The 12,925-nt window shown below is 47.6% G+C and overlaps 1 protein-coding gene across 3 annotated transcripts in view; it reads left to right on the forward strand.

Moving 5' to 3' along the window:
* The window catches only part of LOC145356806 (monocarboxylate transporter 1-like), a 48,310-nt gene extending 35,592 nt beyond the window's left edge, over nt 1–12,718 (forward strand). For all 3 annotated transcript variants that reach the window (XM_080209696.1, XM_080209695.1, XM_080209697.1), the window contains 3 exons: nt 7,808–7,951; nt 10,001–10,831; nt 12,277–12,718. In XM_080209696.1, the coding sequence (XP_080065822.1) occupies nt 7,808–7,951; nt 10,001–10,831; nt 12,277–12,524 (1,223 nt within the window). In that variant the 3' untranslated portion in view covers nt 12,525–12,718. The remainder of the gene's footprint in view (nt 1–7,807; nt 7,952–10,000; nt 10,832–12,276) is intronic.
* The last annotated feature ends 207 nt before the right edge of the window (nt 12,719–12,925 follow it).

Below are 12,925 nucleotides of genomic sequence, written 5' to 3' on the forward strand. Positions count from 1 at the left end.
CCCAAACTGATATGAAGATACCATTGCCCCTGTACGCTGTGTCCAGGCACACAATTTGGGGCAGGAAATGTTCTGCTTTCTGTACTTTGTTTAGCCTGGGTTCGTGCTCTACCCAAGTGCTCTTCCTCTCTCTCTCTCTTCACTTCCACCACCCTCCACCTCCCCCGACACACAGGCACACACACACACACACACACACGCACACACACACGTTGTGTGCCTGTGGTTCAACAACAAAAGTCAAAGCCTATAATTAAATTGCCTCATGATGTTATCACATGAAACCAGTGTGACTGCACTCAGCGCATCGATGGAGGTCGCTGACATTTAACACGATTGGGTTATTGCCAGTTAGGATCGGAGATAGCAACTCTTTCTGCAAGAACAGAGGTGGTTGGATGAGGGAAGGTTGTGACCGGGGTCAGTAAGGGGTGGGGTGGGGGGGGTGTGGGGTTGCAGCATCTCCCTCACCGTGTGGTTGAACCTCTAACTCTGACAAAGGCTGGATTTACTGGATGTGAGGAGGGTGTCTGTCCCAAACGGCATTCTATTCATAAACAGGGCCACGAGATCGCTTTCTGCTTGGTTGTTTGACGTTTCCCAGGGGGGTTAAACAGAACAATTACAGCCCCATTCCTAACCTCAGGACATTCCAAACTGCCTTACAGCCAATGAAATCCTTGAGAAATACTGTAATTGTGAGAGAGCGTTACATTTTGGGAAAGGTGAGATGTTCTTCGAAAGGTCGGAGCAGGAGATTTTCCAGAACATTGCTAAGGTTTGATGAGCTTCACAAGGTGGCACAGTGGCTAGCGCTGCTGCCTCTTTGTGCCAGGGACCTGGGTGCGATTCCCGGCTTGGGAGACTGTCTGTGCGGAGTCTGCGCATTCTCCCCATGTCTGCGTGAGTTTCCTCCCACAGCCCAAAGATGGGTGGGTTAAGGCAGATTGGTCGATGCTGAATTTCCCCTTGAAGTCCCATGATATTAAGGTTCGGGGAATTAGCGGGGCAAATATGTGGTGTTACGGGGATAGGGTGGGAGATGGGCCATGTTAGGATGTCAAAATGGCCTCTTTCTGCACTGTAGGGATTCTATGATTCAGTTGCAGCAGGTGGAAAAGCTGGAGGTGTTTTTCTTAGAAAAGAGGGGGTTAGCAGCAAACGGAACTATTAATGGTGCAAGAACTTGAGCCCACAACTTCCTGTCTGAGAGGTGAATGTGCAATACCTACTGAGTCACAGTTGACACCTTGACAGCTCTGTACAGGTAGAGAAGGGAAGTTTGCCGTCTTTGAGCTGTCCTGGGACAGGGACTCACTGCAAACACCGTCATAATCAGCTGGCTGGTGCTGACAAATGCCATTGTTAAAATATTTTAGACGAGCCATATTTCCGCTTTCTGCCAATAGGATATGGTGGGAGTTAAGACCCAGAGGAAGTGTGTCTTTGTTGTTTACAGACTCCATGCCCTGTCAGTGCAGTCAGTACGTCAAATTACAAACATATGGAAATCTGCTCAAAGCTTCAACAACATTTTAATCGGATCCAGAGACCTGATGTCAGAAGCCTGGAAATGCGCTAACACTGGATAAATGCCCGATGATATCTAGAGGGAACTTTACTCTGTATCTAACCCCGTGCTGTACCTGTCCTGGGAGTGTTTGATGGGGAAAGTGTAGAGGGAGCTTTACTCTGTATCTAACCCCGTGCTGTACCTGTCCTGGGAGTGTTTGATGGGGACAGTGTAGAGGGAGCTTTACTCTGTATCTAACCCCGTGCTGTACCTGTCCTGGGAGTGTTTGATGGGGACAGTGTAGAGGGAGCTTTACTCTGTATCTAACCCCGTGCTGTACCTGTCCTGGGAGTGTTTGATGGGGGGACAGTGTAGAGGGAGCTTTACTCTGCACCTAACCCCATGCTGTATCTGTCCTGGGAGTGTTTGATGGGGACAGTGTAGAGGGAGCTTTACTCTGTATCTAACCCCATGCTGTACCTGTCCTGGGAGTGTTTGATGGGGGGACAGTGTAGAGGGAACTTTACTCTGTGTCTAACCCCGTGCTGTACCTGTCCTGGGAGTGTTTGATGGGGACAGTGTAGAGGGAGCTTTACTCTGTGTCTAACCCCGTGCTGTACCTGTCCTGGGAGTGTTTGATGGGGACAGTGTAGAGGGAACTTTACTCTGTATCTAACCTCTTGCTGTTCCTATCCTAGGATTCATAGAATTATATACTCCTATAGTGCAGAAGGGGGCCATTCGACCCATTGAGTCTACACTGACGACAATCTCACCCAGGCCCTATCCCCGTAACGCCATGCATTTCCCCTAGCTAGTCTCCCTGACACTTAGGGGCAATTTACCATGGCCAACCCTCCTAACCTGCACATCTGTGGACCGTGGGAGGAAACACGGAGGAAACCCACTCAGACATGAGGAGAATGTGCAAACTCCACACCAACAGTGACCCAAGCCGGGAATCAAACTTGGTTGTGAGGCAGCAGTGCTAACCATTGTGCCACTGTGCCACCCCAAATTGTGTGTTTGATGGGGACGGTGTGGAGGGAGCTTTATCTAATCTGTGTTGTACCTGCATGGGGAGGGTGCAGCACCCCCTTGGTACTGTACTGGGAATTCACCCTAAACCATGTGCTCAAGTCTCAATGAGATTTGAACCCACAACGAGGGCGAGTATGATCGACTGAGCCACAGCCAGTTCTCCTGGTGCTGTTTCCACATGGCACTGGGTGACTGCACGGAGATAACTAGTTGTAGAAGAAATGAGCAGCCAAGGGCATTGGGTGAGGCAGATGCAGGCCCGTGTTTTGGTGATGGGAGGGCAGGCTGTATGATCATAGGGGTGTGATGGCAGAGTGCTGGTACCTGGCCTCCCAGCTAATTCTGAAACCAGTTTCCCATGAAGTTTCAGCCCAGCTTGTGAGCAGCACTGGTCACATGTCATGGAAACACAAGGCAAATTCATATAAAGTGAAGCTTCCTCCCTAACCCTGTCCATCTCTCTCTCATCCTTTAGCTCCATGGCTAATGCATAGAGTCATAAAAGTTTACAGCATGGAAACCAGCCCTTTGGCCTGACTTGTCCAAGCTGCCCTTTTTTTTTGAAACCAGTAAGCTAGTCCCAATTGCCCACATTTGACCCATATCGCTCTATACCAATCTTGACCGTGTAACTGTCTAAATGCTTTTTAAAAGACAAAATTGTACCTGCCTCTGCTACTACCTCTGGCAGCTCATTCCAGACACTCACCAGCCTCTGTGTGAGAAAATCACCACTCTGGACACTTTTGTACCTCTCCCCTCTCACCTTAAACCTATGCCCTCTAGTTTTAGACTCCCCTACCTTTGGGAAAAGATGTTGACTATTTAGCTGATCTGTGCCCCTCATTATTTTATGGACCTCTATAAGGTCACCCCTCAGCCTCCTACGCTCCAGAGGAAAAAAGTCCCAGTCTCTCCTTGTAACTTAAACTATCAAACCCCAGTAGTATCCTAGTAAATCTTTTCTGCGCTCTTTCCAGTTTAATAATATCCTTTCTATAAGAGGTTGACCAGAACTGTATAGGCTGAAGAAACTGAGGTCTGATTCTTTAATGAAGAGGGTGTGAGGTTATGGATAGTTAACCAGAGCTACTGTAACTCAGTCAATGTGAGGGGCCTTTTGTTTCTTAATTTATTTGCCAGATCACATGTTTGTGGGGAGGATGATTAACTGCAGATTTCAGCAGAACCTGCACACATATCCAAGTATAGGTTCCGTGTCCCTGGCATCTGTTAACTGCAGAGATGCAACACAAGTGGTGGCAATGTTCACTAGAAAGTCTCCTTGTTCTTAGTCCTTGTTGCTGAGTCACTGACGTCGACCGGACCTCCCTCTGGCTGATGGTTGACCAAGCTCTGGTTGGGCTTGATGGGATTTTGACGCTGAAAAATGTAGCAGGAAGTGAAGAATGGTGCTGGGTTGGCACAGGGATCTGGCACCAGTCGTGAAAGTCTCATGTCATCATGACAGTCTCCTCAATATGAGCTTCAGCAGATGCACGGGGCTGATCAGGTCAGTTACTCCGTAGAGTTGAGTACACAGCTGAGGCTGTCGCTCATTGCAGTACTGAGGTGGGTGCCGCACTGTTGGAGATGCGGTCTTTTGTTGAGCTGTTAAGGTGATGTCCTGTCTGCCCCCTCAGGTAAATGTAAAAGTTCCCATGGCTACTTAAGAATAATCAGCAGGCAAGGCCAGAGATTGCAAAAATGCTTGTAGGCTGGTTATGAATGCTGTATGCATTCAGATAAAAACACAGAAACTGACAGCTCAGATAGAAAGAAGTAAGTACAATCTGATAGCCATTACCGAGGCATGGCTACACATGACATAGAATGGGGTCTGAATGTTCAAGGGTACATTTGAGAAAGACAGGAAGCTGAGAAAAGTTGGTGGGGCAGCTTTGTTAATTAAGGATCAGTAAGCAGTCTCACAACACCAGGTTAAAGTCCAACAGATTTATTTGGTAGCACGAGCTTTCGGAGCAGTGCTTCAAAAGCTTGTTGGTAGTCACTTGTGAGAATGGTTTATTGTTCCCCTAACAGTAACCACATTGTGGAACAGGGTACACAGGAAGGAATAATCGGGGCTTGTGTGAAAGGTGTGGTGATAATAATGGATGATTTTAATCTACATATAGATTGGCTGAATCACATTAGCCAAATGACACAATGGTTAGCTGCCTCCCAAGGCAGGGACCCAGGTTTGATTCCGGCCTTGGGTAACTGTGCAGAGTTTGCACATTCTCTCCATGTCTGTGTGGGTTTCCACTGGGTGCTCCAGTACCTCCCACAGTCCAAAGATGTGCATGTTAGGTGGACCTAGGTAAAATGCTCTTTCGGAGAGTTGGTGAGGACTAGATGGAGTGAATGGCCTCCTGCACTGTATGAATTATTTGGCATTGTGCAAAATTCTAGATTCTGGAAAGGTCCCATCAGGTTAGAAAATAGTGAATGTAACTTTGCTGTTCAAAATGGGAGGAAGACAGAAAGCAGGAAATTACTGACCAATGAGCTTGACATGTGTCGTAGAGAAAACGTGGGAATCTATTATTAAGAACGTCATAGTGGGGCACTGAGAAAATCCCTGCATTTAAACAGAGTCAACATGGTGTTGTGAAAGTAAAATCATGTTTGACTAACAAAAAGTGGCTAACAACTTGGATAAAGAGGAACCATTGGATGTACTGTACTTAAATTTCCAGAATGCATTTGACAAGGTGCCACATCAAAGGTTACTACACAAAATAAGAGCTCGACGTGTAGGGAGGGTAATGTACGATAGAGATAAGGGGAAATTATTTTCTGTTGGAAGGTTGTGAATCATTGGTGAACTTTTCCCCAGAGAATGGTGAAGCCTGGATCCAGAGTATCTTCAGGATTGAGTTAGATTCTTGATTGACAAGAGAGTCGAAAGATATAGTGGGTTGACAGGGAAATGGAGACCAATCTTGTTCTATTGAATGGTGGAGCAGGCTCATTGGGCCAAAAGGCCTATTCTTGCTGCTAATACATGTGTTTATGCTCAAGAGAAAAGCATAGGTATTCTACCAAGTTCTTAGTCCAATACTTATCGCAACCAAAAACAGTTATTTGGTCAAAATTGGCCTCTGCATTTTCTACAACAGTGACCACACTTCAGACATTCCTCATCATCCTTAAGGTCTTTTTGAACGTCTTGAGATTGTAGAATATGCTACATAAAGACAAGTTTTTTTTTCTTAATAAAAGCAAAATACTGCAGATGTTGGAAAAGTGAAATAAATGCTGGAAAGTTCAGCAGCTCTGGCAGTGTCTGAGACCAGAGAAACAGAGCCAACGTTTCGAGTGATTACAAAGTCTAGTCTCAGGACACAATCAAAATACATCAACCATGAATTTCCACTTCCCGTAACCTGGCACAAGGTACAGAGGAATAGAATTCAAGGAATATCATTCCATTGCCTCCACTGTCTCAGTGGGTTAAACAGTCTGCGGCAATGAATCCATCTGAACAGTGGGATCCTAGAACACTCTCTCGACTGGCGGTTTTATGTTTATAATGTTCATCTCAAGAATAAAACCACTTATGTTTCTATAAGCCTGGGGGTATCTGAAAAGTGCTTTTGAAGTGTGGACACTATTATCTTTCGGAAACGCAACGGCCAAGTTACACACACCACACACAACTTCAGAGCTAATGGTCAGTCCATCTGTTTCTGCGGTGTGGGTGGTAGGATTGATATTGGATGGGATACCAGAGACAACGTGCCAGTTATTCTCTGAAATAGTGTTGCTGGATTTTTTGATGTCAAACAAATGGGGTCCCAGTTCAACATTTTGGGTGCAAGGCAGCACCCTATGACAGTGCAGATCTCCTTCAGTGCTGCACTGGAAATGTTGACCTGGGTTTCTCTGTTCAAGTGTCTGGAGTGAGACTTAAACCCACATCTTGTGACTCAGAGGTAAGAGGGTGATAACCGCGGAGCTGTGGCTGGGTTCGTGGGAATGACACCAGGTTTAAGTCTTAAGATGTTAAGACTTAAACCTGGTGTTGTGAGTCTTCTTACTATGTTTACCCCAGTCCGACGCTGGCATCTCCACATCGTGGGAATGAATGGAAGAGGGTGGGTGGGAGAGGTGGGCGGAGCAGAAACAGGGTGGGTAAATTTGGACTATTCACTTCAATGGAGCAAATGGGCTGAATGGCCTCTTTCCATGGGGCAACCTCAATGTATCTTTTTCCCCTCCAAAGCATGATGCCGGTAAGCAGTTAGTAAGTGGTTAATGTTCCAGTGTTAGCAAGGATCTCTGAGCAGCTCTCACTTCCCCTTGCTGGGTCTTGTGTTTCTCCAGATACCCAGGAAATTTTAGCATACTGAGAAATGTTATTAATGTCATTTACTGCTTACATCCTGCTTGCCTGGGATCTCCTCGGAATTGCTGGATATTATGCTGACCCTTTCACATCTTGAGTGGGCAGACACGTTTGATCCCATTCCTCTGGGTGGTGACAAGACAGGTCTCGATTAATGAGCTCAGTTTGATCCCTGCTGTAAAAGGGAGACTGTTAGCTGTTTCTGTTCTGTGTTTAAAGGACTATGGGACCAGGTGGGTAGAAGGAGTTCAGTTAGAGAATAGCCATGATCTCATTGAACAGTTAGAAGGACTGAATGGCCCTCTATGTTTCTAACTCGGGTGAGGGTGGGGAAGGGCTCTTGTCTCAGCTAGCATGTGATCAGATACTGTGGAAGAACAGGAACTCTGAGGAGCATTTCTTGTTATACATACTCGGCCTATCCATTTCCAACAGTATCTGACAAAGATAGGGGAGTCTAAAACTACAGGCCGTAGGTTTAAGGTGAGGGTGGGGGGGATACAAAAACATCCAGAGGGGCAATTTTTTACACAGAGGGTGGTGAGCGGTCCGGAACGAGCTGCCAGAGGTGGTAGCGGAGGCAGGTACAATTTTGTCTTTTAAAAAGCGTTACATGGGCAAGATGGGTATGGAGGGACATGGGTCAAATGTGGGGGCAATTGAGAATAGCTTAGGGGTTAATAAAAGGGGCAGCATGGACAAGTTGGGCCGAAGGGCCTGTTTCCATGCTGCAAACCTCTACGACTTTTATGACTGAGAATCAGAGCTCTGTTCGTGCGACCATCTCAGCTTCACACAACTTCAGAGAGAGAGACTTCACATCACATTGACAAATGCACAAGGCTGAATCCCCTCACTCCCCAGGCTCCATATTAACCAATCAATCTACTCTCTTTCAGGTCCCATCAGCAGTGTCCTGGTGAACAGGTATGGGAGTCGGCCTGTGGTACTCGTGGGTGGACTGATGGCCAGTTCTGGAATGATTTTGGCTTCATTCTGCAAGGATATTGTGGCGCTTTATTTCTGTATAGGAGTGATCGGGGGTAAGCAGCAAATCGTTCTGTGTTATTTCACTCGTGTTTTATTAATGAATGAATAATCTGTGAGTGTTGATGCGCTAATTGTATCTCCTGGTGACATAACTCTGGTTTGTTACTGAGAGTTCCCAGCAGATCGACACTTACCCATTTTGTGACATTTGCTGCCTCTGTTGTAACACCAGAAACCCCAGCAAACCAAAATATTACCGCCCCCAGCGACGTAACGTGGATTTAGAAACTCGGCTGTGAGCAGCTGACTCTGTTGGCGTGAGTGAATTCAGGATTGTTTCCAGTCCTGTACTCTGTCAAACACGCACGTACCTCCTGTACGCTGCAGTAGCTTCATCCTTACACCTCCTCACTCCTAGTACTCTGTCCCTCTGTTTGGTTTCACCGTCTGTGCTTCCTCCGCTCTCCCACTGGCTCTTTCTCGCTCCGACCTGCTCTGTCGCTCTCTCTCTCTCTCCAATAGGTGTAGACCCAACCTGCTGAACCTTTCAGCATATGAACCAATATAGCTGACCTTCCCCAAGTCACTGAGAACCTCATGCTCACTCCTGCCACTCTGTTTGGAGCTGGACTCTTTTCAACGCATTCCAGGCCCGTTAGTGGACTTCTGTGTGGAGGCCAGAATTGCTGTTGATGTTCTGAGAGCGCTGACAGCACTTTGCAACTCATCAAGCTCTGGATTTAGACTTGGCCTCGGGACCACACTCCCGATCGTACAGGGAGAAGAATCCCTGATGCACCTCTGTACTATGAAAGGATTGAGATGAGGAGAGATTTCTTAACCCAGAGGGTGGTGAATGTGTATAATTCACAACCACAGAGTGTAGCTGAGGCCAAAACATTGTCTGATTTCAAGAAGGAATTTAGATATTGCTTTTGGGGCTAAAGGGATCAGGGGATTTGGGGGGAAGGGGAAATCAGGATATCGAACTTGATGATCAACCATGATCAAAATGAATGGCGGAGCAGGAGTGAAGGGCCAAATGGCCTCCTCCTGTCTCTACTGTCTATGTTTCAATGGTAGAATGTCTTTTATGATGAACAGGAGTCCAAAACTGCTTTACAGCGAAGGACGTACCGTTTGGTGTGTGGTTGCTATGGTAGGGACCATGGTAACCAATCTGTGCACAGCAAGCTCACACAAACAGCGTGGTAATGATGACCAAAGAACCTCCTTCTTAGCAATGGTGATTGAGAAATAAATGATGGCCAGGGCCAAGTCCCCTGTAAATCTGGATCTCGTAACTCCGTGAACACACTCCCTTGGATAAGAGATTTGTTACAACAACTTGCATTTGATAGTGCCTTTTAATGTGACAAAAGTGATTCGCAGGAGCAAAGCCAAACATGATTTGAGTCATGTGTGGAGGAAAGGTGACCACAGTCCTGATCAAAGAGATAAGAGTATCTTAAAAGAGAGAGAGAAAGAGAGAGAGGTTAGGGCATGGGCAATCGAATAAGTTTCCTCCAATCGTGGAGTGATTAAAATTGAGGATGTGTGTGAAGAGCGACAGTGGGAGGAGATTAGAGAAATCAGAGGGATTAGAATCATGGAATCCCTACAGTACAGAAGAGGCCATTCAGTCCATCGAGTCCGTACTGACTCTGACAGAGCATCATACCCAGGTCCTCTGCTGCGCCCTACCCCTGTAACCCCACACATTTCTTGTGGCTAATCTGTCTAATCTGCACACCTTGGGACTGTGAGAAGAAACCGGAGCACCCGGGGGAAACCCATGCAGAGACGGGGAGAATGTGCAAACTGACACAGACAGTGACCCAAGGCCAGAATTGAACCTGGATCCCTGGTGCTGAGAGGCAGCAGTGCTATCCACTGGGCTACTTCATTGCCATGGCTGGGTGCAGGGATCAGGACACGGAGGGATCTGTAGTTAAAACTGGAAGTCAGGAGTTATAGTGTCAGTTTTGTGAACACACACATCCCTAAAACATTCAGCCCTCATTTTAAAACCAAGCTTTAATTTACGCAGAGTAACACTTAGCCACAGCCGACTGACTTTTTGAAAAATTATTTCTTTCCAGGGTTCGGACTTGCCTTCAACTTGCAACCGGCGCTGACAATGATCGGCAAATACTTCTACAAGAGACGCCCCTTGGCTAATGGGCTAGCGATGGCTGGAAGCCCAGTGATCCTCAGCACCCTGGCTCCTCTTAACCAATACCTCTTTGACCATTACTCATGGAGAGGGGGCTTCCTGATCCTGGGTGGGATCCTACTCAACTGCTGTGTGGCCGGATCCCTCATGCGTCCCATTAGTTCTCAGCAGACCACTGCATCCAAACGGCCAGTGGATGGCAAACAAGAGCCTGGCATGAACTCTGACCTTCTGAGCAGTGAAACCAAAGCAAAGGTCAGCGTTCTCCAAACCATCACTAACTATTTGGACCTGACGCTCTTCAAACACAGGGGCTTCCTGATCTACCTGTCTGGCAATGTCATCATGTTCTTTGGTCTGTTTGCACCCCTGGTCTTCTTGTCCTCTTACGCCAAGAATATGGGCATTGATGAGTACAAAGCGGCCTTTCTCCTCTCCATCCTGGCCTTTGTGGACATGTTTGCTCGACCTTCCATGGGACTCCTGGCCAACACCAAGTGGGTGAGGCCTAAGATCCAATACTTCTTCTCCTTCTCCATCCTCTACAATGGGATCTGCCACATCATGATGCCTTTGGCAACGAACTATATCGGCCTGGTGATCTACACCATCTTCTTCGGGTTTGCCTTTGGCATGCTGAGCTCCGTACTGTTCGAGACCTTGATGGACATGGTGGGGGCACAGAGGTTCTCCAGCGCAGTGGGATTAGTGACCATAGTGGAGTGTTGTCCTGTACTGCTGGGTCCCCCACTCCTAGGTAAACTGGGTTTTGTCTGATGTCATGGGGAAGGGTGGGGTTTGGGGGTTGGGGGAGGGGTGGAGAGGTGTGGCGAGGTTTGGGGGGAGAGTGGGTATAGTGGTGAGGAAGGTATTACATGGCAGTGTCATGGAACACAGGAGACCACGCTCAGACAGTGGGGCAAATTGAGTACTTTTCCATAGTTCTGTGAATGTTCTGTTCCCTATTATTGATCCAGTCCCTTTCGGAAGTTATTATTGAATCTGTTTTCGCTGTTTCCCTGTCGGGAAGCGCATTCGAGATCACAGTAACAAAAAGAACAAAGAACAGTATGGCACAGGAAACAGGCCCTTCGGCCCTCCAAGCCTGGGCCGCACATTGGTCCAACTAGACACTCTGTAAAGAAATCTCTCCACATTTCCCCACCCCCAGGTTTGTTGCCAGCATCTTAAACCTCTGCCCTCTGGTGACTCACCCTCCTCCCATTGGAACAATTTCTCCTCAACATTTACTCTCAAATCCCCTCATAATTTTCAACACCTCGATGAAATCTTCCCATAGTGACGTTCCTCAAGCCCAGCTTCTCCGGTCTCTCCCTGTGACTGAAGATTCTCTGTAAAATCCCCGAAGGAAAGAATTCCTCAGCAGCTAAGGCAGAGCTGGGGGCCCTTCAATTTACTGTCATTGTTGCCATTAAGTCATCGTGGCAGAAGGAGGTCATTTGGCCCGTGATGTCCGTGCCGCCTTTCTAGAACATTCCGATCATTCCCATTCGCCTGCTCTATCCTGCAAGTCCCTCAAGTGTCGACCTAATTTCATTTTGAAATCCTTCATCTCCACTTCCAGCGCCCCAGCACACAGTGTGTTTCATGCTGAGTGTAAGATGTCTTCCTCACATTCCCCTGTATCTTTTACCCCAAGCCTTAAGCCTGAGGGGACAGGGGTGGATAGACTGGGAAACCATAAAGACCCCATAGTGCGGAAGGGGGCCATCCAGTTTGCACTGACAACAATCCCACCCAGGCCCTATCCCCATACATTTACCCCGCTAATCCTTCTAACCTACATCTCCTGGGAAACTAGGGTCACTTTAGCACGGCTAATCAACACATCTTTCGGACTGTGGGAGCAAACCGGAGGAAACTCGCACAGACACAGGGAGAACGTGCAAACTCCACACAGACAGTAACCTGAGCTGAGAATCAAACCCAGATCCCTGGAGCTGTGAGGCAGCGGTGCTAACCACTGTGCCACCGTGTTGCCAGGATTGGGTTGGGGAGAGTGCGTGACCGTACAGCGGGGGCATTGGGAGAGGTGGCAGTGATTTTTCAGTGGGGAGAGGGAGAGATTGGTTGGGGGGGGGGGTGGAATGGGGAATGGATCCCACAGATGTTTGCCTGTTGACTTGATGCTGAATTGTGGGAATGATGTGCAGTGACGGCAGAGCTGTTTATTTGTTGCAGGTATGTTGAAGGATGCGTACGATTTCCGCTATGTGTACTTCGCTTGTGGGGCAGTTCTGATTGTCGCAAGTATCTACTTGTTCATCGGCAATGCGATAAATTACCACCTACTTGAGAAGGAGAGGCGAGCAGAAGAACAGGACTCGAAACACGAAGTGGCAATTGACTTGAACGAGACCAAACCTGAAATTTCATCCACAGAGCAGAAATGTCAGGATGGAGCAGTGGAGCAGGACACGGATATTTGAGGATGGGGAGGGTTCTGGTTTATTTTGGTACATCTGGTTTGACTGGGAGTCTCTCCCAGGCTCTCATTTCTGGAGAGGCGCAGTGAGCGATTGGCGGAGTGTTGGGTACTGGGGAACATTTATCAAGGGGCCATAATCATTGTAGGTGCCACTCCCTCCCCCCAACCAACGTCCATTTTCCCCCACAACCCCACCCCCCCCGCCCCCCCCAAGTCCCACTTGCTCCTCCTCCCCCTCCCAATCTCCTCATTGGCCATTACCTCCTTGGGTTACCAGTGCTTCAGATTTGCCCTGGAGTTTTCAGGAACTGGGCACTGGCGTGAGCAGCCAAAGATAAAACAAAATCACAGGGGCATTAAAATGAGACATTTTTATCCTTTTTGTATATTTTTATCTTATTA

The sequence above is a fragment of the Carcharhinus amblyrhynchos genome, chromosome 22 (genome assembly GCF_965287045.1).
Source record: "Carcharhinus amblyrhynchos chromosome 22, sCarAmb.v2.hapA, whole genome shotgun sequence".
Taxonomy (NCBI): Eukaryota; Metazoa; Chordata; class Chondrichthyes; order Carcharhiniformes; family Carcharhinidae; genus Carcharhinus; species Carcharhinus amblyrhynchos.